At 47.7% G+C, this 24292-nt stretch overlaps 1 protein-coding gene and 2 long non-coding RNA genes across 6 annotated transcripts in view; 1 reads left to right on the top strand and 2 right to left on the bottom strand.

The window, feature by feature from the left end:
* The first annotated feature begins 3069 nt into the window (after nt 1–3069).
* Nucleotides 3070–16600, top strand: SLC4A9 (solute carrier family 4 member 9). 4 transcript variants are annotated; one of them, XM_058734591.1, is made up of 23 exons: nt 3070–3360; nt 3711–3871; nt 4142–4255; nt 4691–4746; nt 4871–5028; nt 5292–5379; nt 5719–5873; nt 6067–6183; nt 6355–6529; nt 6692–6825; nt 6999–7261; nt 8343–8401; nt 8634–8822; nt 8951–9064; nt 10082–10156; nt 10261–10422; nt 10570–10748; nt 11492–11564; nt 13244–13312; nt 13565–13738; nt 14344–14496; nt 14848–14951; nt 16032–16600. In XM_058734591.1, the coding sequence occupies exons 1-22, from the start codon at nt 3143–3145 to the stop codon at nt 14899–14901; spliced, it is 2940 nt and encodes a 979-aa protein (XP_058590574.1). In that variant the 5' UTR covers nt 3070–3142; the 3' UTR covers nt 14902–14951; nt 16032–16600. The 4 variants fall into 4 exon arrangements, with proteins under 4 accessions (XP_058590574.1, XP_058590592.1, XP_058590564.1 ...); XM_058734609.1 differs by lacking the exon at nt 10082–10156; XM_058734581.1 differs by lacking the exons at nt 14848–14951; nt 16032–16600 and having other exon boundaries at nt 14344–14556.
* On the bottom strand, nt 7463–10676 carry LOC131514561 (uncharacterized). Its single transcript, XR_009263129.1, has 2 exons — nt 10564–10676; nt 7463–8426 (listed from the first exon to the last, which is right to left on the bottom strand). It is a non-coding gene; the product is annotated as an uncharacterized LOC131514561 (long non-coding RNA).
* The window catches only part of LOC131514557 (uncharacterized), a 25164-nt gene continuing 17251 nt past the window's right edge, over nt 16380–24292 (bottom strand). Inside the window, exon 2 of the long non-coding RNA XR_009263120.1 lies at nt 16380–18663. This is a non-coding gene — a long non-coding RNA (uncharacterized LOC131514557). The remainder of the gene's footprint in view (nt 18664–24292) is intronic.

The raw sequence follows: 24292 nt of genomic DNA, 5'->3' as shown, positions 1-24292 counted from the left end.
GAAAGCTGGGTGAGGTCCAGCTGGAGACCTCTCTGTACTTTTTTTTTTTTTTTTTTTTGCAACTTCTTCATTTCTTATTCTATAGACTCTGATAAATATATAGTCAAAAATTAAAAAGTTCTTAAAAACTAAAAGTTTTTTTTTAAAGCTTGTTGTAAGGATTACATGAGATAATGTGCCTAGAACACAGGGTTGGATTCAATTGACATTTCAGTATATATTTTCTTTCTTCCCCACTCTGGGAGTGACTATTTTCACAGATATAGTAACAATGGCCTCCATATAGTGTGCTCTATGTGCTAGGCTTAATTTCCATGCATTGTTTCACTTAATAAAACCTAAAAGGCATGGGTCCTTTTATTATTCCCCATTTGCTCATAGGAAAACTAAGGTTCTGCAGTGACAAATCTCTTCTCCACTTGTTAGAAAGTGACCAAGCCTGGATTTACACCAAGGCAGTCTGTTCATGACACCACTCCATCCCCTCCAGTTTCAGCTCAGAGTTTTGCGTAAAGGTATGCTTTGAACCTTGGAAATCATCTACCCCAACTGTCTCAGTTTATACAAAGAAAACACACTAGAAAGGGGAAGGGCTTTGGTCAAGAACACCTAGTAAATCTGTGACTGAGCCAAGATGAGAACCCAGTGTTTGGATTCCTGCATCAGGGTATTTTCCAGTGCCCACAGGCAAGGCTGCTCACCCATATAGCATACTTCCTCTGAACCCTGCCTTGGAGACCACTGGTGCCCACAGATAGACCTGCGGGTTCTCCCTCACATCTCTCACCCACCCGCACAGCTCAGGCCACTCAGGACCCAAAGGTAGGAGTGGGGCCCTGGGAGAGTGGAGGCATGGTGACCCTCTACTGCAGGCAGCCTTGAGAAGTAGGGTAGTTAGGGCCACAGAGAAGGCAAGGGCAGACCCTCTGAACTTTGGCAGGAATGGGGGTGGGAAAGGAGGCTATGTGCAAGAGGTCCCTGTTCCTGTCCCCCCTCAGGCTCTCCTGAGTCACTTGCTCTGAGGTTGGGGCACATTCTTGAAGGGGATGGTCACAGGGATTCCAGGCCCTCTCAGTCCCTAGGCCAGTTTCTATTCTTCCTGGGGCTGAAACCAACTCCCCACCTCAGACTCAGCACCCGGGTTTCCACATGGTAATATAATGACTCACTCCATTCCTATCTTGGGACCTCCTTGGACTTGGGGCAAATCGCTCCAAGTCCACACCTGGGGTTGGTGGGAAGGGTCATCAGCCCAAGTCCCATTTCCCAGGGAGGAGGGGTGTCCCATGTATCTAGTGGAGGGTTTGACCCACGTTCAAAAGAGCACGATTGGCCCTCTTTCTCCATCCTTGTTGCGCGGCTCCCACATCCCATCCCGCCGGGCCAATCCAGGGACTGTTGGAGCATTAAAGACCCCTCCCTTTCCTCTTGTCACCTCATCGCCCTGGCAAGTCCACTGGGGAAGCAAACCCTGCAGGCTAGTGGACCAAGCGATCCGGTCCGCGGGGAGCAGCGCCCTCGTGTGGCCTCCAGGAGAAACGTGTTTACTTCCCAGCACCCTCCCCCCCCAATCCCCCTTCCCACCCCCGCCCCTTTCTATGCTCTCATTGAACAAGAATTTATTGAGTGCCGTTAGGTACCTGCTCTGGGGGCCCCGGGGAAGAAGATAGGTAAAATACCTGCTCTGTGAACGGTACATTCCAGTGTGTGTGTAGGTGTGTGTGTGGGGGGGGGGGGAGGTGCAGGCAATATATGACAAATACACGAGACAGATACTAGTAGTGATAACTGTTAGAAAGAAAATGAAACCGAGAAATGTGATGGAAAAACAGGGCTGGATGGGAAAAAAGAAAAAGGTTTCCTTGAATGGGTAACGTCTAAAATGACACTTAGGTGACAGGGATCCAGTCATGTAACCATCTGGAAGGAAAACTTCCCTTGCAGAGATGAGAACTAGAAGACCCCCAGGCAGGAACAGGCTTTACATAATAGACAAAGACCAGGACAGCTAGAAAGGAATCAGCAAGAGAGAATGGTAGGAGATGTGGTCAGGGAGGTAGGCTAGGGCCAGACTACAGATTTTATAGGTCATGACGGAGTTTGATTTTTCTTCTAGAAGTAATAGGAATGTATTGGGTGAGGTTTGAGAAGAGTAACATAGCTTGATTACCTTTTAAAACAATTCCTATGGCTGCTGTGCAGAGAATGAAATTTGGCCAAGGAAGAGTGGAAGCAGGGGGATTATTGCAAGAGATTAAAAGCTGTAGAGATAATTCAGGTGACACATGGTGGTGGCTTGGAACAGGGTAGAAGTGGAGGATGTGGGGAGATGTGGTTGGATGCTGGGTTTACTTTGAAGGTAGAGCCAAGAGGACTTGCCAATAGACCACCTTTTCTTCTGCTCTTTTGGCCCTGGGAACTCCATACACACACTCTAGTTGGCTCCTCTATCTACTGGGGGTCTGGGTTACAGAGGCAGACCCCAGGGACCCAGCTAAATTGCAAAGTTTCCAGGATCAAACAAAGGAATTTAAGACTCAGGCGTTGTGTTCTCCATGAACTGTCTCCACTTTCCATTATTAGCCCATTTAATGGGAGGGGACTCTGCCTGTTGTCTCCCTTACTCGATCTAGCCTGGCTTCTATACCCCTAGTTACTCATTAAGACATTTGTTTATCCAAATAGGGGCCCTTAGGGTGTATTGGTGACACCCAAAACAGTCCTGGGGGTGGTGGTGTTTGTATTTGATACAGAGTAGGGGGCAGGATCATCTGATGGTTTCAGTCCTCAGACCCAGGCCAGTGACTTACTCATGTTAATTTACACAAAACACAGTGGGGTCAGACCTGATCCCACAGAAGACGCACACAACATTTTTGCCCCAGGCTGGGCATTTCTTTAGAGCCTGGGAAAGATCAGGCTAGCCTTACATTCTCGGGCAGCAAGGGCTGGGGAAAGCAAGCAGGAAAGGGGATTACCCAGTTGGCTCTGGAGTCAGCAGGCCCTGCTCTGTTTGTGTTGTGCTGCATGGAGGGTGGGCGTGCATTATAAATGCAGCCAGCCAGAGGGCCCCTGGCTCAAAACCTAGGACTCAAAACCTAGGACTGCACCATCTCTGGGAGTCTGTGCAAGCCTCCCCAAGATGAAGCTGCCAGGCCAGGAAGAGTTTGAAGTCTCCAGTGCTTGTGAAAATGTGCCCACAGGAGAGCTGGAGAATGGCCCTGGCTCTTGCCCCAGCCCTGATGGCACCTCAGACACAGACAGAGGGGATCGGGGGGTACCCACAGACCCTCTGCTCTTCATTCAACTGAATGAACTTCTGGGCTGGCCCCAGGCACTGGAGTGGAGAGAGACAGGCAGGTGAGTGGGACCCAGGGCAATTTTATGGGGTCTTGCCCCTTCCCCAGCTGGTGACTCCTCCTGTTTGGGGAGATGCTCTCTGCCCCAATTAAGAGTTCCTCTCTGTGCTCTCCAATTCAGGCCCTCACCCTCCATGATGCTCAGTTTTCTCTGCAGTCTACTTTTGAGTTCCCCAAGACCCCAGATGAGGGGTGAATGTCCAGGAAGGGGCATGCTTTGCACCACTGGGCCCAGCCTCCCCCCCCCCCCCCCCCCACCATTGCTCTACTTTCTCTGGCTCTCCTGTGTTCCCACAACCTGGACCTAGGAGAGATGGCCCCAATAACACAGTCTATTCCTCTCCACCACAGGTGGGTGCTGTTTGAGGAGAAGCTGGAGGTGGGTGCAGGCCGGTGGAGTGTCCCTCACGTGCCCACCCTGGCACTGCCCAGCCTTCAGAAGCTCCGCAGCCTACTGGCCGAGGGCCTTGTGCTGCTGGACTGTCCAGCTCAGAGCTTCCTGGAGCTCGTGGGTATGCTGGGAGCCTGTACAGGGAGGGCCTGAGTAGCTATGCCATTTCCCTAAGACTTCCCCCCAAAGCGTTGGAAATTTCCAGAGCTCACCCCACTGCACCCTAGGGATTATCCGTCCCTGTCACAGGGAGGAGATGGAAAAGCAGAATGGAGGGACACCTTTCCTGAGATTCCCAGAAGGGAAAGGGAGCCAGGCAGAGGGGAAAGGGGAAGAGTGTGGGGACAGGGAGCTCTCAGGAGAGGGTTGAAGACCCATCTCTATTCTTTAGAACAGGTGACAAGAGTGGAGTCGCTGAGCCCAGAGCTGAGAGGGCAGCTGCAGGCCTTGCTGCTGCAGAGACCCCAGCATCTCATCCAGCCCACAGGCACCAGGCCCTGCCAGGGTGAGAGGCCCCTCCCTGGGCCCAGGACAGAAAGCCCTGGGTGGGAGGGTCCCAGATCCCCCCTGCGCTTCTTGGACTAAGAGCAGCCTAACCTTGGCTCAGACCTCTCAACCCGGGGCCTCAACCCAGGCCTCGTAGGTGAGAAGTGGAGGTAACGGTGAGGGGAGAAGAATGGAGGGGCCAGAGTTTTGTGAAGGGACGCTCTTGACAGGCACCGTGCCAGGAGCTTTACATGCAGTATATTCTCATTTCATCTTCACAACCATCCTGTGAGGCAGTACCACAATTAGCCCCATTTTAGTGATGAGAAAACTGAAGCTCAATGAGGGGAACTCTAGTTTTCATAGTTTATCACGGGTAAACCTGGTCAGGGAGCCCTGGTGTGTCCACCTCCAAAGCCTGTACTCTTACTCGCTGCCTGATCGTGTTTTGAAGGGTCTGCTCATCCAAGAGAGGCTTCTCACAATGAGGAAGCCCCGCTGAAGGAACAGGTTTGTGGTCCTTCCTTGGGCAGGGCTGGGAGAGGAGTCAGGCCTCATTATTAATCAGTACCCCACCAAAATCTGCCTTCCCACGTAACCACTCATCCATGTGTCTCCTTGAACCCCCATCCAGCATCAGAACCCTCTGAGACGGAAGCTGCCTCCAGGGGCTGAGGCAGGGGCTGTGCTGGCAGGAGAGTTGGGCTTCCTGGTACGGCCCCTGGGGGCCTTTGTACGACTGCGAGATCCAGTGGTGTTGGGGCCCCTCATTGAGGTGCTCCTTCCCAGCAGGTGAGGCTGTGGGGAGTCGGGGGTCCTGGAGCCCAGAAGGATCTCTACTGGGGAAGGGGTTGAGAAGTCTCTGGTTCAGTTCTCTGAGGGGGCATGAGTGGGGATGGTGCTCAGGGGTCTGGGGAGGGGGTGGTGGTCAGGGCTGCAAAGTAGGTGTGAACATGATGAGCATATGAATGGGGGCTGGTAGGAAGGTCAGAGGTCAGGGCTGCCTTGTGGGATAGCAGTCTCTTATTTTCTCTGGCGCCTGGTTCCTCCCTCAGGTTTTTCTGCCTCCTCCTTGGTCCCTCCACACTGGGAAGGGGCTATCATGAGATGGGCCGGGCCATGGCCGTCCTCCTCAGTGACCGGGTGAGCTGGGCAGGCAAGCGCGTGCGTGTGTGAGTGTGTGCACGCACGCGCAGACTTTTGCCAGTGAGAGTGCACACTGTGGCCTCTAGATGTGACTGAATACAGCAATGAGGCAGAGCGTGGCTTTGTGTCTGTGCACATGAGGACTTAAGTTTTCTTGGCTACCAGTGTAGCCCCCTTAACTAGGACACTGCTGGCACACAGTAGGCCCCCAATACCCACTGCATGCATGTATTAATGAAGGAATGCTTGAATGACTTGTGTCTAGCTTTGAGATTGTAAAGATTCATGTAAAGGTCCAGATCGGCATTTACTGCCCCTTTCTGCCCCTATCCCTAGCAATTCCAGTGGTCAGTTCGTCGGGCCAGCAGCCTTCATGACCTTCTGGCAGCCTTGGATGCCTTCCTAGAGGAGGTGACAGTGCTTCCTCCAGGTCGGTGGGACCCGACAGCCCGGATTGCCCCACCCAAATGTCTGCCTTCCCAGCACAAAAGGTATATGGGGGTCTTCTCCACAGACCTTGGGTCCAGTTCCACTGTGGAGGAGGGGAGGGGATCCCAGGAAAGGGATACTTGTCTTTGGATTCAGAGTCTGCTGGCAGAGATAAGAGCAGCCACCAGGAGGCAGCAGGCCCAGTCACGTTTTGGTTGGAGATCCTCAGGCAACCTGGGTTCCCCTTCTCTTCAGGCTCCTCTCACAACTGAGGGAGGTCAAGGGCCCATCTGCCCAGCATGGGGCCCTGGCTGAGGACAGACATGGTCACTGGCCACATGCGCCCAGCCCAGAGTTACAGCGGACAGGCAGGTGAGGTGAGCTGGGTGAGAGCAGGGGTAAGGGTCCTGGGAGGGGAGAGGGGTCACAGGGGCACAGAGGTGTATGCTCACGATGGAGGGGCTCAACCAGTCACAGGGAAGGTAGCAGGGATAGGGGCGTGGGGTGTGGGCACTTGGGTCACTGACAAACCATGGGTGGGAGGCTGTTTGGGGGCCTTGTCCAGGATGTGCGTCGGAAGGCCTTGTGGTACACCAGTGACTTCCTGGACGCGCTGCATCCCCAGTGCTTCTCGGCTGTGCTCTACATCTACCTGGCCACCATCACTAACGCCATCACTTTTGGGGGTCTGCTGGGGGAAGCCACCAATGGTGCTCAGGTGAATCGGGAGATGTGAGGGGGGGTGGGCAGGCACAAGTTTCAGTATTCTGCTAGCTACCCCTGGGGCAATGGGTGGGCAGTGGAGGCTCCCTGGAAGCTTGGGTGGCTGTACTGAGGACTCCAGTGTCCTGTGCTAACAGGGTCCTCTGCCGGCTTCTAGGGGGTGCTGGAAAGTTTTCTGGGCACTGCAGTGGCTGGAGCTGCTTTCTGCCTGATGGCTGGCCAGCCCCTCACCATCCTCAGCAGCACGGGGCCAGTGCTGGTCTTTGAACGCCTGCTCTTCTCCTTCAGCAGGTAGGAGAACACCCCCACCCTCACCGGACCCTCACTAGCTGCACTCTTGGCCTGATCCTGGCTGGGTCAATAGGGAAGGGAGGGAGCTGTCTGTTTGGCTCCAGGGGTACCTAACCTGGGGTAAGTGGGGAGCAGAACAGCCCTGGCAATCCCTCCGTGTCTCACTCCCCCAGAGATTACAGCTTGGACTACCTGCCTTTCCGCCTATGGGTGGGCATCTGGGTGGCCACCTTTTGTCTGGCACTAGTGGCCACAGAGGCCAGCGTGCTGGTACGCTACTTTACCCGCTTCACCGAAGAAGGCTTCTGTGCCCTCATCAGCCTCATCTTCATCTACGATGCTGTGGGCAAAATGCTGAGCTTGACCAGTGCCTATCCCATCCAGAGCCCTGGCTCTCCTGCCTACAGCTGCTTTTGCCAGTACCCAGACCTGGGAGGTGGGTGAGGGGAATACGGAGCTGGAAGAGATGGGGAAGGATGCGGGAGGGGGAGGGGATGTCCCCTTGCTGTCTCCCTTGTTAAGTTCAACAAAATTCTGAATACTTTCCCAATGACCAGCAGCACTCTTCCCCACTTTTGTTTTGAATCCATTGAGAAGTAACAGAGCAGGCCCAGTATTACCTTTTTTTTTTTTTAAGTTTATTTATTTATTTTGAGAAATAGAGCAAGCAGGGAAGGGCAGAGAGAGAGGGAGAGGATCCCAAGCAGGATCTTCACTGTCAGCGCAGAGCCCAAGATAGTCTCAAAGTCACGAACCACGAGATCATGACCTGAGCCAAAGTCAGACACTTAACCGACTGAGCCACCCAGGTGCCCCAATATCATCTTTATTTCTGACAGTGCTGATAGAAGAACATGCTTATATCTATGGGGAAACGGGCTTCCTAACAATGAAACCAAAATTAAATAGATTTACCCACCCAGTCATGGCTGCCCTGGACAGGGACTGTCTTGCCACAGAAGGGCAGAGCTAAGTTGCATGCACAGGACAGGCAGCTTATTCCCAAGAGTGGGGAGAGGAAGGGACAGGGAGAGGCATGCTCCATTCCTTCTCTCAAATTCACCAATCAAATAAATTGCTGCTCTTCCCCTAGTCTGAGTGACTGACTGAGGGGGAGAGCAGCTCAGAGTTTCACACTTGCACATACCCCTGCACAAGGAAGCAGCAGGAATGGGAAAGAGATATCCTCTCAAGAGCGCCAGACTCTGTGTTAGGCATGAGCAAAACCAGTTCTGGTCCTGATAGAAACCCACAGATTGGTGTGCTCATCTTTTAAGCAAACATTTGCTAGGCATCTGCTCTGGCTGGTCCTATGCCGGGCACCAGGGATACAGAGACGTAAGGAATTGGTAGGGACTGGGAGATGTCCTGAGGAGCACAGCATTTAGGGTCAGAAGACAGATGAGTCAGAACTAAGAACTTTCCGGTTCAGTTGGATCCATGAGATCAGGCTCCTGAGGGGCTGGAGGAGGTTTCCAGAGGAGGCACATATACCCAGATTGTTCTCTGCTTCCCAGGAAATGAGTCTCAGTGGAAGAAGACAGAACCAAAAGACAGAGATGACATCTCAAGCATGGTGAGGGCCAGTTCCTGGGAGAGTCCTGGGAAAGACATGGTGGAAGCCAAAGAAGTCAGTGGTTCCTGGCTTTTCCCTCCCCACAGGCTAGGGAAACCCTTACAGTTCACAGAGGCCCAGACATTTGCTGTGGCTGGAGACCTCCTATCCTGGGCCCTTGGTGTCTCAGTGAGTGTCAGTCAATGTTTATTCTGCCACCCATAACCCCATACCTGAACACCCCTCCATACAGGACCTAGGCCTGGTCAATGCCTCCTTGCTGCCCCCACCCGAGTGTGCCCGACGGGGAGGCCACCCTCGTGGTCCCGGCTGTCATATAGTCCCAGACATCGCCTTCTTCTCTGTCCTCCTCTTCCTTACTTCTTTCCTCATAGCCACGGCCCTCAAGCATGTAAAGACAAGCCGCTTCTTCCCCTCTGTGGTGAGTGTTACCTCTGTCTGTGGGAGAGTACTGCCTCTTGGCCTTGGGCCCTGTCTGTGAATGGGAAAGGGTAAAGAGGGAGGGGGCTGGCAGGCCTGAACCTGACCAAGTGTCCACTGTGTGGCCAGGTGCGCAAAGTGCTCGGTGACTTCTCCTCAGTCCTGGCCATGCTGCTGGGCTGTGGCCTCGATTCCTTCCTGGGTCTAGCCACACCAAAGCTCATGGTGCCCAGCGAGTTCAAGGTGAGAGCTGGGAGTGTAGAACAGAGGGGAGAGCAGGGCCAGCAGACAGGACTTTGGAGGAGGAAGATGAATGGATACCATGCTTTTCTTCCTCTGAGCTTCCATTTCCTTGCTCATAAAATACAAATAGTAATAATAATGACCTCACAGAGTTGTTGTGAGGATTAATGAGGTGTTGCTGCCAACACAGTGGGTACAGAAAACATGGGAGTTATTATTATAAATTAGGGGTTAAGAGGTTGGGTTCTAGTCAGCCAGCCCTGGGCTCGAGATCCAGTTCTGCCACTTCCTAGCTGTGTGACCTTAGGCAAGCCAACCCACATTTCTCATCAATGAGCCTCAATTTATTTACCTGTAAAATGAAAATAATAAATAACAATAGCTGCTACTCTATAAGTTGTTCTGAGGTTCACAGAAGATGATTGTAAGTCACTCATCTGGCACATACCAAGATCTCAAAAAATGTTACTTATTGTTGTCATAGGTTGGCCCTACCCACCCTACTACTCTGCACTGTCTTCTTTGCACCCCTGTTTGCCGGCTCTGATCTGCTAAAGCTGGAGCTCCCTCCCAAGGGCACGGCAGTGCACAGGACAAGGCTTAGCACGGACTTAGCACCTAGACTTTGCCTGTGCATTTGGAGACCTCCTCTCCAGCTTCCCCCAGGACAGGAGAGCAGGGAGACTCCACCTGGGGTAGACTCAGGGGCTCAGAATCTGAGATGGCAACTGGGGTCCCCTCCCCCACACAGACGCTTATAATCAGAGCAGACGCAGACACACCCAGCCCTGCCCTGGCCCCAGATCAAGGCAGGTTTGAGCCTGAGTCGCCCCACCCTGGTTGTAGGGGGCGGGGGGTGCCTAGGGAGGAGGGCTCTGTACATCAAGAAATGTGGGCAGGCCTCACCCACCATCTCCTCCTCTTGCAGGGAGGGAGGGCACCTGAGAACCAAAATCCAGAGCCCCTAGCTCCAGCCCAACTCCCAGGCTGGTTCCCCTTCTTCTGCCCTCTTTTAAGGCACTGGAATGCTTTCAACCAGTTGTACATGCACACGTACTGCTCCCACCTACCACCCAGGGTCTTGGAACTGGGGTAAGGGGGTTGGGGGGTTATGGAGGAATGCCAAAGCCGGGGTGTGCAGGTGAGGTGCTCTTGGGAGACCCTCTCTAACTTGTCCATGGAATGCCCTCTCCCAGCCCACACTCCCTGGGCGTGGATGGCTGGTGTCACCTTTTGGAGCCAACCCCTGGTGGCTGAGTATGGCAGCCGCCCTCCCTGCTCTGCTGCTGTCTATCCTCATCTTCATGGACCAGCAGATCACAGCGGTCATCCTCAACCGTGCCGAATATAAACTGCGGGTAAGACCTGCTGGGTAGGACCAGAGGCCCCTAGACCGAGGTACAGAAACTCCAGGGTGGGGTCCAGGCCCTCCCTCTCCCACTTCAGAGGACAGAGAGCCCAGATCTGGCTTAGTTTCATCCTCGATGCTCCACCACTACCTGCAGAAGGGAGCTGGCTTCCACCTGGACCTCTTCTGTGTGGCTGTGCTGCTGCTGCTCACATCAGTGCTTGGGCTGCCCTGGTATGTCTCAGCCACAGTCATCTCCCTGGCCCATATGGACAGTCTTCGGAGAGAGAGCACAGCTTGTGTCCTGGGGGAACCCCGGAGCTTCCTTGGCATCAGGTGAGGCCAATATTGAGGAGGCCAGAGTGAGAGATCAGTCAGTAAGGTGGTGCAGGGGAGTACAAGGCAGAGTGATTTGGACAGCTTAAATTCTAAGCCTCCAGAGGGCTCTCTCACTACTCCGTAAACACTGCAGTGGGGTGAATGGGTGGGCTCCGGGCTGAGATGGGCGTGTCAGGTCTTCCCTCTTATCCTTGGCCATGGGTGTGGGAGGGCCCGTGGGAGGAGCCTCATGGACACAAAGGCAGAGGCGGCCAGGGCCAAGGAAGGGTGAGGTGCCACCTAACAACCCCCCCCCCGCCCCCCCCGTCCCCGCCCCCCCGCAAGGTAGGAGTGCCTCACTGATGTTACAAAGTTACAATTTTCTAACCGTTGGAAACACAATCCGTGGAAAGTTTGTGAAATCAACTTTGAAACTGTGAAATGAAAGTTTTTATGGCAGTGTAAAAATCGCTAACGTTGCACCAAAATAAAAAATAAAAACAAAGAGCAACTATGAGCTTGAGCTGATGGAGAGGCCTGGAACATCCCAGCTCAAGTGCCCTGCCCCTTCCTTTCCACCAATTTTACACATGATGCTAAGGCCCCCTCCCTGCCAGGCTACTATTGGGGGGGCTGTGGGGGGGAAGGGCTCTCTCCACTTCCCTCCTGCCAGTGCCTGTAGTGGTCTCTGGTCAGCATCTCCAAGCCAGGCACCCTGGGGGCTCTCCCAGCCCCTAGCTAACTCTTCCCTCACCCCACAGGGAGCAGAGGCTGACAGGCCTGGTGGTGTTCATCCTCACAGGAGCCTCCATCTTCCTGGCACCTGTACTGAAGGTACCTTTGTTAGGCTGGCATCAGGGGCAGGGCAGTAATAATAACAAATACAGCAAGAACTGACACTGGCTAAATACTTACTGTGCACTAGGCACCGTGTTAAGTTTTCTCCACACTTGGTCTCATTTGATCCTCACGTGAACCCTGAGAGACATTCATACTTCACCAATGAGCAAACTGAAGCTTGTTTGTTTTGAGAGAGAGAGAGAGAGAGAGAGAGAGAGAGAGAGAGAGAATCTTAAGCAGGCTCCACGCCCAGCTCAGAGTGCAACGCAGGGCTGGATCTGACAAGCGTGAGATCACAACCTGGGCCGAAATCAAGAGTCGGACGCTTAACCGACTAAGCCACCCAGGTGCCCCAAGGAAACTGAAGTTTAAAGAGATTAAGTAGCTTACGAAAGGCCACCAAAAGAGCTAGTTTCTCAGATCTATCTGAGAATCCAAACTCTTACCCGGTGGGTTTTCTACCCAGTGGAGCCGGGTATGGGCACGCTACCATCCCCTATGGGCCAAGAGGTATGGCAGTCTTGCTCCAGCCTGCCGACAAACCTCAGACTAACAGTGTGATCATCACATCCCAGGAAAACCTTGAGACAAAACCCCTTCACTTCTCCCTTACCAGATGTTTATAGAACACCTGCCATGTGCAAGGCTCTGCTAGGCACTTGGGAGAAGTGGCAGGGAGGAAGGGGAGACAGGAGTATTGAAAAGAGATATGGAGCCAAGCCCCTATCAGCAACATACACACATGAACAAAAATTAAGTAATAAGTAATCGTAGAAAGGTTCAACAAGCTAAGGTGAGGACACGGAGAATGGCATACAAGAGTCACCAGGGAGGAAAGGTTTGGGGAGGGAAAGGTCATGGAGGCTGGGTGAGAGTAGAGTAGTTGAAAGAGCCAGATAGACTGGATTGGCTGCTTGCTAACTAGGTGACTCTCATTCAGCAGATATTTACTGAGCATAAACCATATGCTAGGCACTGTTCCAAAGACTGAGGATATAGTGGTGATCAAAAGAGGACCATCCACTGCTTGCAGTCTGGTGAGAAGAGACAGAAAAAAAAATTAAAACAATAAAACAGGAAAATTTCAAATAGTGATTACTTCTAATGAAAAATATAAGAGCGTAAGGTGATTAAGAGTGCCAGGGGTCTACTTTAGATTGAAAGGTGTCAAGACACCCCACCACTTCTGGGGTGTCAAGAGATGAGCAGTGAGAAGCCTGAGTAGTGAGAAGGAAGTCAAGGAAGAACATTTTAGGTAGAGGGAAATAGCAAAGCAAAGCAAAGGCCTCGCAAAGGATAGAAATAAACCTCGGCATACTGAGAGAAGGAAAGGAAGCTATATAGCAGGAACAGAGGGAGCGAAGAAGAAAGTGATAGATAAGATAGGAGAAGTAGGCCAGGTAGTGGACAAGTTAACTTAATCTCTCTGAAACCCAATTCCCCCTTTTGTGAAATGGAAATTATAAAATTTACCTCATCTGACCATTTTGAAGCTTCAGTATCAGGCATGCAAAGTGGGAAAGGAAGAGAAAGACTTGGGTCGGCTTAGGGGTGGATGCTAGAGGCTGGGGTTGGAGCCTAAGGCTGGGGTGGGGGTGGAGGTGGGGGAGTGTGGATCTGGGCAGCTAGCAGAAGTGAACTCCTTTGCCAGCTCTCTACTTTTTTTCTACCAGTTCATCCCGATGCCTGTGCTCTATGGAATCTTCCTGTACATGGGAGTGGCAGCGATTAGCAGCATCCAGGTGGGCCCATTAGAATCACCGAGCAGTCTCACTCCTCCTCTTCTTTCCTGCTGGTGCCTTCTGCTTATACTTGCCAAGTCCTCTCCTCTCCTCTTCCTGTCTCTCCTGGGCTCAGGAACTCTGATGCCAGGCTCTGAATGGGGAGGGCACCAAGGGAGCCTTCTGACTTCCCGCTCACGCTGGACTTGGACAGCTAACAGTGACACCCTCCAGGCTGAACACCCTGCTCTCCTTCTCCTCTTATTCCCCTAGTTCACAAAGAGGGTACAGCTATTACTGATGCCAGCAAAACACCAGCCAGACCTCCTCCTCTTGAGATATGTGCCTCTGAGCAGGGTCCACCTCTTCACAGCTATCCAGCTTGCCTGCCTGGGTCTGCTTTGGATAATCAAATCTACTCCTGCAGCCATCATCTTCCCCCTCATGGTAACTTGGGGCCAGGTTAGGTATTGTCCTGGGGGTCCTGGGAGACTCTGAGCCTGGGAGGGTGGCCAAAGCCTACACATGAGGAAGACATTCCCCTCTCACTTGCCCTAGCTCTGGTTGGGAGTTTTAGGACAAAGAAAGATGGCCAAGAGATGCCTACGGATAGGTTAGTCTTGGGATACCTGATTCAACTCTATTTTTCTAACCTTTTTGGGCTGATCAACCACAAGTAGGAATATAAAGTCCAAAAGAAAACTGAGGTCCTGGGAGAGGCAATACAGGCACTTTTATTACTCAGTGAGGTGATAACACAGGTGGCTTCTGGCCTTATTCTTACGCTCTGAGGAAGTTAAGAGCCATAGGCTTTGTAGTAGGACCAACCACATACCAGCTATGTGACTTCTGAGAAGTTTCTAAACTCTCAAGGCCTCAGTTTCTTTCTCTATACAATGGGAACAATTATATCTACCTCGTAGGAATGTGTTAGCATTAAGTGAAACAATACACAGTGTCTAGTACATAGGAAATGCTCAACGAATGTTACTGTAGTTCATGTTTCTGCTGCTATTGCTGACAGCTCTGGGTTTTGGTTTGCATCCCTGCAGTTGCTGGGCCTGGTGGGGGTCCGAAAGGCACTGGAGTGGGTCTTCTCACCACAGGAACTCCTTTGGCTGGACGAGCTGATGCCAGAGAAGGAAAGGAACATCCCTGAGAAGGGACTGGAGCCAGAGTACTCACTTAGTGGTGACACTGAAGATGTAAGCCGCAGGATGGGCCCTCTCAGGAGAAGGGGGCAGGAGTGGGGAGGACCTTCTTGACCAGGAATTATCCCTAAAGTCTAATATTTCTCTTAAGCCTGAACACAATCACTCCCCTTAGCTCCTCACTGACACAGGTACACCGAAGCGGTGAGGGAAATCTTTCTTTATAGGGCAAGGGACCTAGTTTATCAACCCATGGGATTGGAAAGGTCTGATGACAATTTGGTGGGCTTTTTCAACCCTGATCTTTGTCTCAATGTGGGTTTATATCCTTTCACTTTCTGGGTCCCTTTCTCTCTGCTCTGTCTCTGCCTATTCCCAACTCATCTTGGGACCTTTCTTCCACAGTCAGAGCTGATGTATAAGCCAAGGGCTCCAGAGATCAACATCTCTGTGAATTAGCTGGAGTAGGAGGAATTTGGGAGTAGAGACTCCAGGAAACTGAGCATGAGGTGAGGATGTGAGGGAAGTGCCCCTGGAGTCAGGGATGGGGAAGTGTGCGCTCAGACCTTGGAAACCTCCAGTGTGCTGACTAGCCTGTTTTGCCTTCATGTTCCAGTCCCTCATGAACCCCAAAGTAGAGGAGGGAATAGAACGGTCTCCCCACAGGGAAGAATGAAATAAGCCAGGGTACCTGGGCTTGGCTCCCTGCGGCACTGAAGTCTGGCCAGTAGAGGGAGCTGAAGCTCACACCAAATTAGATGTAGAGATGGGGGGGTGGGGGGGGGGTCGGGGGTTGGTGGGAGGAAGGGGTAAGATGATGAAAGAATGTAGGGAACTGGGGAGGAGATGAAGGGAAGATAAATGTCCCTGCTGCTTTCCTTCGCCCTGGAGGCCACTTCCTTAGGCTGCTGAGAACCTCACTCCAGACAAGTGGAGGGATTCTGTCACTTGCCCACTTTGCCATTCGTTCAATTTTTATTCCTCCACTTATGAAAACATTTTATGAATACTGTACTTAAGGAGTATTTAGATACTAGAGAGACAGGGTAAGATAATCATGGTCCCTAACTTCATCAGTTTAAATTCCACTGGGAAAAACCAACAGGCAATTGTTGGAGAGTGGGATAGAGGTGGCTAAGGGAAGCACCAGCTGTGGGAGCAGAGAGGCCTCTAAGCCCTTTTTGGAGGGTGGCGAAGGTGGGGTGGTGGGAGTTGGAGAAAAGGAAGGGGTGCATAACTTGAAATTTGAAGAATGAATAAACACTGTGCAGGATAAGATGGAGGGACATGTTCTAGGCCGAGGGTGCGGCATGTGCAAAAGCCTGGTGTTTTTCCCCTGTGATAAGCTGAATTTCTGGGGTCCTAGAACCCCCTTCTATCCATGCTTTTCCAAGCTCTAGAGTGCAAGAAGCCCCACCATTTGCAATGGAAAATTCTAGAGGCCAGAGGGAGAAAGGGCAATTCAGTGGCAAGCCCAGAATAAGATCCAATTTTTCCTTATCCCCTACCAACTCCTTTGCCTTGTTCTTTGCCCTACTGTGCCCCTGAGCAAGTGCTCTGACTCAACTATGTCTTCTCTTCGTTCACAGGTGTTTACTCAGGAAGTTAGGACATTGTTGGTTTTTGGCTTAACAGCCAGATGTTCAGTCGTCTGGGAACAATGGGGCAGGACTGGAGGGCAGCTGGCCAAGACTTGTATTGCCCTCCTGAGCAGGAGGTAGAGAGTGGCAGGGAACAAGCAGGTCTGCTGGTAAGCCCTGGTGACTGACTAGGCCCTATTCACTCTCTATCCCATTAAAGGGACCTGGAAGCCCTTCCTATTTTAAACTTTCTGCCCTTACAAATTCTTCTTTACAGAATTGGGGGTCTTCAGCAAACTTTCTTCATTTTGTAAAAGGAGAAAGAAAACTTTCCAGAAAAATAATTTCTCTATTTAAAACAGTTTTCTATACATAAAAAAAAAAAAACTTTACTGATTTTTGACCACAAAAGTAAATGAGGTTATTGAAAATATCAAAACATCAAAGACACATATAATTTTGAAATGAAAACCATGCCAGTGATAACCAGTGTTCACATTTTAGTGTATATTGTTCAGATTTATTTCAAGGGACACATTAATATTTTTATTAAAATGGGATTATACTCTTGAGTTCTACATGTTTGTCACTTAATGTGAGTTGAATATGTTCCCCTGTTGGTACATACATCCTTTATCTACCTCATTCTTTTTGTAATCTGCATAGAATGAATAGCCTTATAATCTGAAAAAGGTATCATATATACAAGAGAGTATATAAAATGTCTTCTGCAAGTACAAGAATTTCTTCAGAGTATATACCTAGGAATGAAATTAAAGAGTAATGATAGAAAGAGCACTTGTGTATGTCAGTTCATCTGTGAATTTTAAAGTTAAAAATTATATTTAATCTAGCATCTAGCATTTTAGTTGTTTTAGTCAGGAAGGCTATTCAAAAAGTTTAATCTATACAAGGCCAGAAGTGGAAATTCTTTTTTCTATAATGTTTTATTTTTAAGTAAATTCTCCCCCCAATTTGGGGCTCAAACTCACAACCCCAAGATCAAGAGTTGCACATTCCACCATGAACCAGCCAGGTGCCCCAGAAGTGGAAATTTTGAAGGCTCTTTTTAGTGCCTTTTTTTTTTTAAAGATGTTGTTTTTTTATTTTTTTATTTTTGAGAGAGCAAGAGTACCCAAGTGAGTGAGGGGGAGAGAGAGAGAGAGGGAGAGGGAGGGAGGGAGGGAGGGAGGGAGGGAGAGAGAGAGAGAGAGAGAGAGAGAGAGAGAGAGAGAGAAGTGGGTCTCACCTGGTGGGGCTTGAGTTCACCCATGTGGGACTTGAACTCACTAACGGTGAGATCATGACCTGAGTCAAAGTGAGATGTATAATGACTGAACCACACAGGTGCCTGGCTCTTCTAAATGTTTTTTTTAAAAAGGCTCCTAACATTACAGCCTGAGTACCTATTGATTGAGAGAAATATATACCAAAAGTATAATTTAAACTTAGATAGTTATGTATTTTACTCATTTCAGCAGCATCTACATAATGTTGAAAACATCTTTACTTAGACTTATTTAAACATTCAACAAATACTTATTGAACATCAGCAATGTCTTGTCAGATAAAATTTCTAACATCATGGAGTTTGTACTGAAAGCCAGAAATAACAAACAAAAAATAACATTATCTGGGATAATGACAAGTACACTGAAGAAAATCAGTAATATGATAGGGACTGGGAGAAGTTTACTAGAGATGGATGCTCAAGGGAGGCCTCTCTGAGTAGGTGATCTTTAAGCTGGCACCTGCATGACAAGGAACCAACTAAATTATCATCTGTCTGCAGCCAAGACATGGTAAACAGAGACATGAATTTAAGTGTCCTACAGTCCTCAGATTGGGAACCACTTTCATAAGGGGAAGACTATGAGGTGAGCTCTGGCTTCAGATGTAGCCCTTAGCTTGCTCAGTCCAGGCCATGTGAGCCTGAAACATTCCTTTCCTGGCTCTAACCCACAGTCTTCAGTTTTCTGTCAGTAAAATCGGGCCACATTCCTGATTCTAGGGTGCTATAAGGGTTAATTGATGCCTATAACATTTTTAAGATGTTTAGATGAAAAACTCAGGGCTGTATGGAGGGTTATTAGAGCCTCCCTAGCCCCAGGGAAAATCTCTCCATATCAGTAACATAGATCCTCTCTTCTGTAGTCTGTAGCTGTGGGACAATGACTTTCACACTTTTGTGGGTATTAGGTTGTTATAATGTGAATTCCTTGGGCTCTTGGCCTGAGGTTCTGATTTTCCCTGAGGTTCTGTGTCCTTCTGTCCCCTTGTCCAGGACCTCATGTTTCCCAACACTCTAGATTTCTGTCTTTGCAAATGGACCAGAGTATGTACTTGTCCATATATACTGTGGTCAGAGACATCTTAGGTCATTTTTCCTAAGAGCAATCAAGAGGAGACATTGGGGAAGGCAAGAATGTGTCTGTATCTACTTCTCAAATGTAGACCGATATTAGGAGGAGGATTAGGAGAAAACTTTGAATAAGGGAGGAACTGCCGACTGGTCGAAAATGAGAAAAGAAGGTGAGTACAAGGAAAATAATCCTGGTGTGAGGCCAGTTCACTGCTTCTTACCTCTTTTCCTGGTGCTGAATTCCACTATAGGAGCTGTCCAGGAGTTGACAACAAATTCCTTCAACAAATACATATATATTAAATGTCTATTATATGCCAGGCAATGTAGTCTATTGTATCACTAGGTGTAGGAATTCAATGTGAAATAAGATCTCTGCTTTCCTGGACCTTCCATTCTAGTAGGGGGAGGCAGCAAATAAATAAATACAATGATATATATGTAAGACTATTTCAGACAGTGGTAAGTACAATAATACAAGATAACATAATAAAGAGGGAGAGTTTGGCGAGTGACTGTCTTAGATTGGGGGTTAGTAAGGGCCTCTCTGAGAAGATAACATTTGAGCAGAGACCTGAATGACAAGAAGTCAGCCTTGGGAATAGGGGAGAGGGAGTGGAGGGAAAGAAAGCATTTTTTGGCCAAGGTAATATCAGTGTAAAGGCCCTCAGGCAGGAAGAGCTTCAGAATGTTTGAGAAGGCCCACAGAGCTAGAGTGGAGGAGTGAGGGAGAGAACAGGGGAAGGTGAGGTTGGAAAAGATGAGGGTCAGTGTGGTAGGCTACATAATGAATACTTTGAAAGAAGCAATATAGATGAGGCCTTGTCCCTTTGGGTAAGAATAGTAGAGGCCAACCTAGAACAGCCAAAACAATCTTGAAAATGAAGAACCAAGTTGTAGGACTCACAACCTCTGATTTTCAAAATTACTTCAAAGCTCCTATAATCAAGACAGTGTGGTACTTGCATAAGGAAATACATACAGGATTGACAGTCTAGGAACACATACTCACACTTACGGTCAATCGATTTTTGATGAGAATGCCAAGACAACTCAATGGTGAAAAAAATAGTCTTTTCAACAAATGGTTCTGAGAAAACTGAATATCTCCATGCAAAATAAAGAAGTTGGACGCCTGCCTCATACCATATGCAATAACTAACTCAAAATGCATCAAAAACTTAAATATAAGAGCTAAAACCATCTCTTCTTAGAAGAAAATAAGCCTTAATCCTCATGACCTTGGACTTGGCAATGGTTTCTTAGAATGATACCAAAGCACAAGGAACAAAATAAAAAAATAAATTAGACCTCATAAAAATTTTAAAACTTCTATCCTCCAAATGGCACTATCTAGAAAGTGAAAACAACCAGCAGAATGGGAGAAAATACATGTAATTATACATCTGATAAGGGACTTGTATCTAGAATATATTAAGAACTCTTACAACTCAATAACAAGAAGACAAATAACTCAATTTAAAAATAGGCAAGGGAAGGGGCACCTGGGGAGGCTCGGTGGTTGAGTGTCGGACTCTTGATTTCGGCTCAGGTCATGATCCCAGGGTCATGGGATTGAGCCCTGTGTAAGGTTCCATACTGAGCATGGAGCCTGCTTAGGATTCTCTTTCTCTCCTTCACTGGCGCATGCTCTCTCTCTAAAAAAAAAAAAAACCCAAAATAAAACAAAAACAAAAACAAAGGAAGGGGCATCTGGCTGGCTTAATCAGTGGATCATGCGACTTTTGATCTTAGGGTGGTGAGTTTGAGCCCCACATTAGGTGAAGCACTTACCAAAAAAAAAAAAAAAATAGACAAGGCCTCCAAATAAACATTTATCTAAAGAATATATAATAATGGGAGGACCTGGCTGGCTTAGTCAGAAGAGTGGGATCATTCGACTTTGTGGTCATGAGTTTGACCCCATGTTGGGTATAGAGATTACTTAAAAACAAACAAACAAACAAACAAACAAACAAACTAGGGGTGCCTGGGTGACTCAGTCAGTTGAGTGTCTGACTTCGCCTCAGGTAATGATCTCATAGTTCCTGAGTTCAAGCCCCACATTGGCTGGCGGCTGTCAGCACAGATCCTGCTTCAGATCCTCTGTCCCCATGTCTCTCTGCCCCTCCTCTGCTTGCGTTCTCTCTCAAAAATGAATAAACATATATAAAAATAAATAAGTAAACTGAAAAAATAAAGAAGATAGACAAATGGACAATAAGCACATGAAAAGATGCTCAACATCATTAGCCATTAGGAAAATATAAATCAAAATCACAATGAGATACTGTTCACACACATTAGGATGGCTATAAATAACAAGTATCGGTGAGGATGCAGAGAAGTTGGAACCCTCACACATCACTGGTGGGAATGTAAAATGATGCAGCAGCCCTGAAAATAGTTTGTGTCCTTCTAAAAGTTAAATATAGAATCATCATATGATCTAGCAATCCCACTCCTAGATATATACCCAAAAGATTTAAAAGCAGGGACGCAAACAGATACTTTGTACCAATGTTCATAGCAGCATTATTCACAATAGTCAAAAGGTGAAAACAACTCTGATGACTCAACAACGCAAAGTGATGAATAAACAAAATGTGTTATATCCATACAGTGGAATATAATTCAGCAATAAAATGTAATGAAACACTGATACACGCTACAACATTGATGAACTTTGAAAACATCATTCTAAGTGAAAGAAACTAGTCACAAAGGACTACATGTTGTATGATTCCATTTATGTTAACTATCCAGAATAGGCAAATCTATAAAGATAGAAATTAGACTATTGGTTGCCAAAGGTTTGGCACCTGGGAGGGAAGGGGTGGGGAGGTTAAAGGTAATGGCTAAGGAGTATAGGACTTATTTTTAGGGCTGATGAAAATGTTCCAGAATAGATGTGATGGTTGTACAACTCTGTGAATACAATAAGAGCCACAAAATTATGTGGTCTGTAAATTATATTTCAATAAATCTATTTAAAAAAGTAAAAAGAAGGGTGCCTGGGTGCCTCAATTGGTTAAGCATCTGACTTTGGCTGAGGTCATGATCTCGTGGTTCATGAGTTTGAGCCCTACGTAGGGCTCTGTGCTGACAGCTCAGAGCCTGGAGCCTGCTTTGAATTTTGTGTCTCCCTCACCCTCTACCCCTCCTCTGCTCACGCTCTGTGTCTCTCTCAAAAATAAATAAACATTAAAAATAAAAAAAATAATAAAAAGAATGGTAGGGGCCAGAGCCTGGTATCTAGTTAGCAGGGTCACAACAGGGAGGCTGAAAACCTCTAGGGCCTCCAAGACCAAAGGAATTACCAAGGCTGGGCAAGAACTGGGGGAATTCTCCAATACCGACTCCAGGAACCTAACAGTTAAGTGAACCCAAGGGAAGAACCACAGTCTTGGGAGACCTCTCCAGGTTGTTTTTAGAGACCTGTGTTTGTTCATCTCCTGTGAATATATCCGTGTCCAAAGGGGAAAATGTATAATGATGCAAACTAGAGCTGTGCTCTCTTTCTAGATCCTCTGCTCTTCTCAATGATAATATATTAATGTCAGAGTCCTTAGCTCCAGCCTGACCTATCTTCTCTTTATTAATAACCACAGGATCATAGAGCTGGAAGATCATCTCCTCTTAAAGATGCAGAACTGAGGGTTCAGAGGAGAGTTACCTGCTTGATCACACAGCCAGTAAACAGCATAGAGGGGACTCAAATTACGGTGAAACACCTTACCCCTAAATTCCCCATCCTAGTGACTAAATCCCTAATGAATCAGTAATAGCCTAAGGAAGGACAGCTGTCAGGCCAAGGGGAAGGGATGGATGGTAGGAGAGCAAGGGAGAGGTGCGGGTGGATGTGGAGGTGGAAAGTGACATACGTGGCAAAGTAGTTGTTATTATGCTGCTTTACATTTTTTTCTCTTTAAGTTTAATTTCTTTCCATATTTGTCTATTCTTTTAAAAAAAATTTTTTTAACGTTTATTTATTTTTGAGACAGAGAGAGACAGAGCATGAATGGGGGAGGGGAAGAGAGAGAGGGAGACACAGAATCGGAAGCAGGCTCCAAGCTCTGAGCTGTCAGCCCAGAGCCCGACGCGAGGCTCAAACTCACAGACCGCGAGATCGTGACCTGAGCTGAAGTCGGACGCTTAACCGACTGAGCCACCCACGCGCCCTGTCCATATTTGTCTATTCTAATTAACCATATGGGGCTGCGGCCTGGAAGAATTGTTGGTTCTTAAAACTCATTGAAGGGCTTAGGTCATTTTAAGAAATGGGCCAGCACAGGAGGAAGGAAATACAAGTATCACTGTTCTAGGAGATGTCCCTGGCTCCTCCCAGTTCCTGCTATTGAGCCCAAGTGGACCAGTTGTGGCCCCTTACAGCTTGTCCCTACCATTTAACTTCAGGTTTTCTAAATGAACTCCTCATGGCTGGGAAGGTCCCTGTCGTCTGCCCTATCTAGTCTCTCTCTTCACCCTATGCAGACAAAGTTTTATCTGGAGACTTAGAAAGAGAGAGAAGCAGGGAAAGGAGTATCTTTTCCCTTTCATAGATTCACATCAGAGATGCCCAGAGCACATTCAGAGCTCTTGCTCCCAAGCTTTGACTGCTGAGTTAAAGACAAGAGTTGGCTGAGTAAGGAAAGACTGAAAACCCATCAGAGACTTCATAGATCATCTCCTCCATCCTTCTGCCTCCACTGCAACTGCTATATAGTACTGCAGCAGTCCTGAAACTTTCTGGTTTCATAACCCCTGTACACTCTTAAAAATTATTAAAGACCTACAGTTCTTTTATTTATTATTAAAGACCCAAAGAGCTCTTGTTTCTTTATTTTTTTTTAATGTTTATAATATTGATTGTACTTTTTTTTTTTTTTTTAAGAGAGAGAGTGTGTGAGCAGGGGAGGGGGCAGAGAGAGAGGGAGAAAGAGAATCTTAAGCAGGCTCCACATTCAGCGTGGAGCCCGACCCGGGTCTCGATCCCATGACCCTGGGATCATGACCTGAGCTGAAATCAAGAGTTGGATGCTCAACCGACGGAGCCCTTGTTTATAGAGCATCCTGAGCTCTTGTTTATACATGTGGGTTTTATCTATTAGTGTTTAGTGTATTGGAAATTAAAACAGGAATTTACAAAACTCTATAAGTTTAATTCATAAATGTGAACATAAGTAACATATTTTTATGAAAAAAATCTATTTTTTGAAGAAAAATTTAGTAAGAGTTAATTTTTAATGTGTGACTTAATAAAAGACGGATGGATTGTCCATCCTATCAACTTCAAAATTCAGTCAACTGCAATTAGTATTTTGGTTGAAGAATATGAAGAAAATCTGGACTCACATGGATATGTAGTTGGAAAGGGAGGAATATTTTAATGTTTTTTTTCAGATAATTGCAGTTATTATCTTTAATACCACATGGAAATTCAACAACTGTTAGTTTTCTAAAGGTTGAAATCATAACTATAAAATTTTCATACTCTGTTACATTAAAATCCACTAGCCTAGCTTTGAATGTTGTTTTATTCATTCACGGTTTTATAACATCATGTATTGGTCATTTGGGAAATACAGTTCACTGAGTTATGCAGCTCTTGCAAATACTGACACATTTTATTATATAATGTCAAAATAATATCAGAAAATACATTTTGCAATATCATCTCCTATCTCACCAAAAAAGTCTTTAAGTTTTGGGAAACTGTCAACCAATGACAGTGGATGCAACTTTCCAAAATCCGCATTTATGCCCCAAAACTTGAATTTTATATTTGGAAACAATATACTGTCAGCTGTTTTCCTTCAAATGGCAGGCTCCAGAAAATGTCTGCCAAATACACCAGTCTGAATTACCAAAATTTATGTCAGTCATACTTTAAAGTAAAAATGATGTT

The sequence above is a fragment of the Neofelis nebulosa genome, chromosome 1 (assembly GCF_028018385.1).
Source record: "Neofelis nebulosa isolate mNeoNeb1 chromosome 1, mNeoNeb1.pri, whole genome shotgun sequence".
Taxonomy (NCBI): domain Eukaryota; kingdom Metazoa; phylum Chordata; class Mammalia; order Carnivora; family Felidae; genus Neofelis; species Neofelis nebulosa.
Note: the sequence above shows the minus strand (reverse complement) of the source record. Positions and strands in the feature narration are given on the sequence as shown.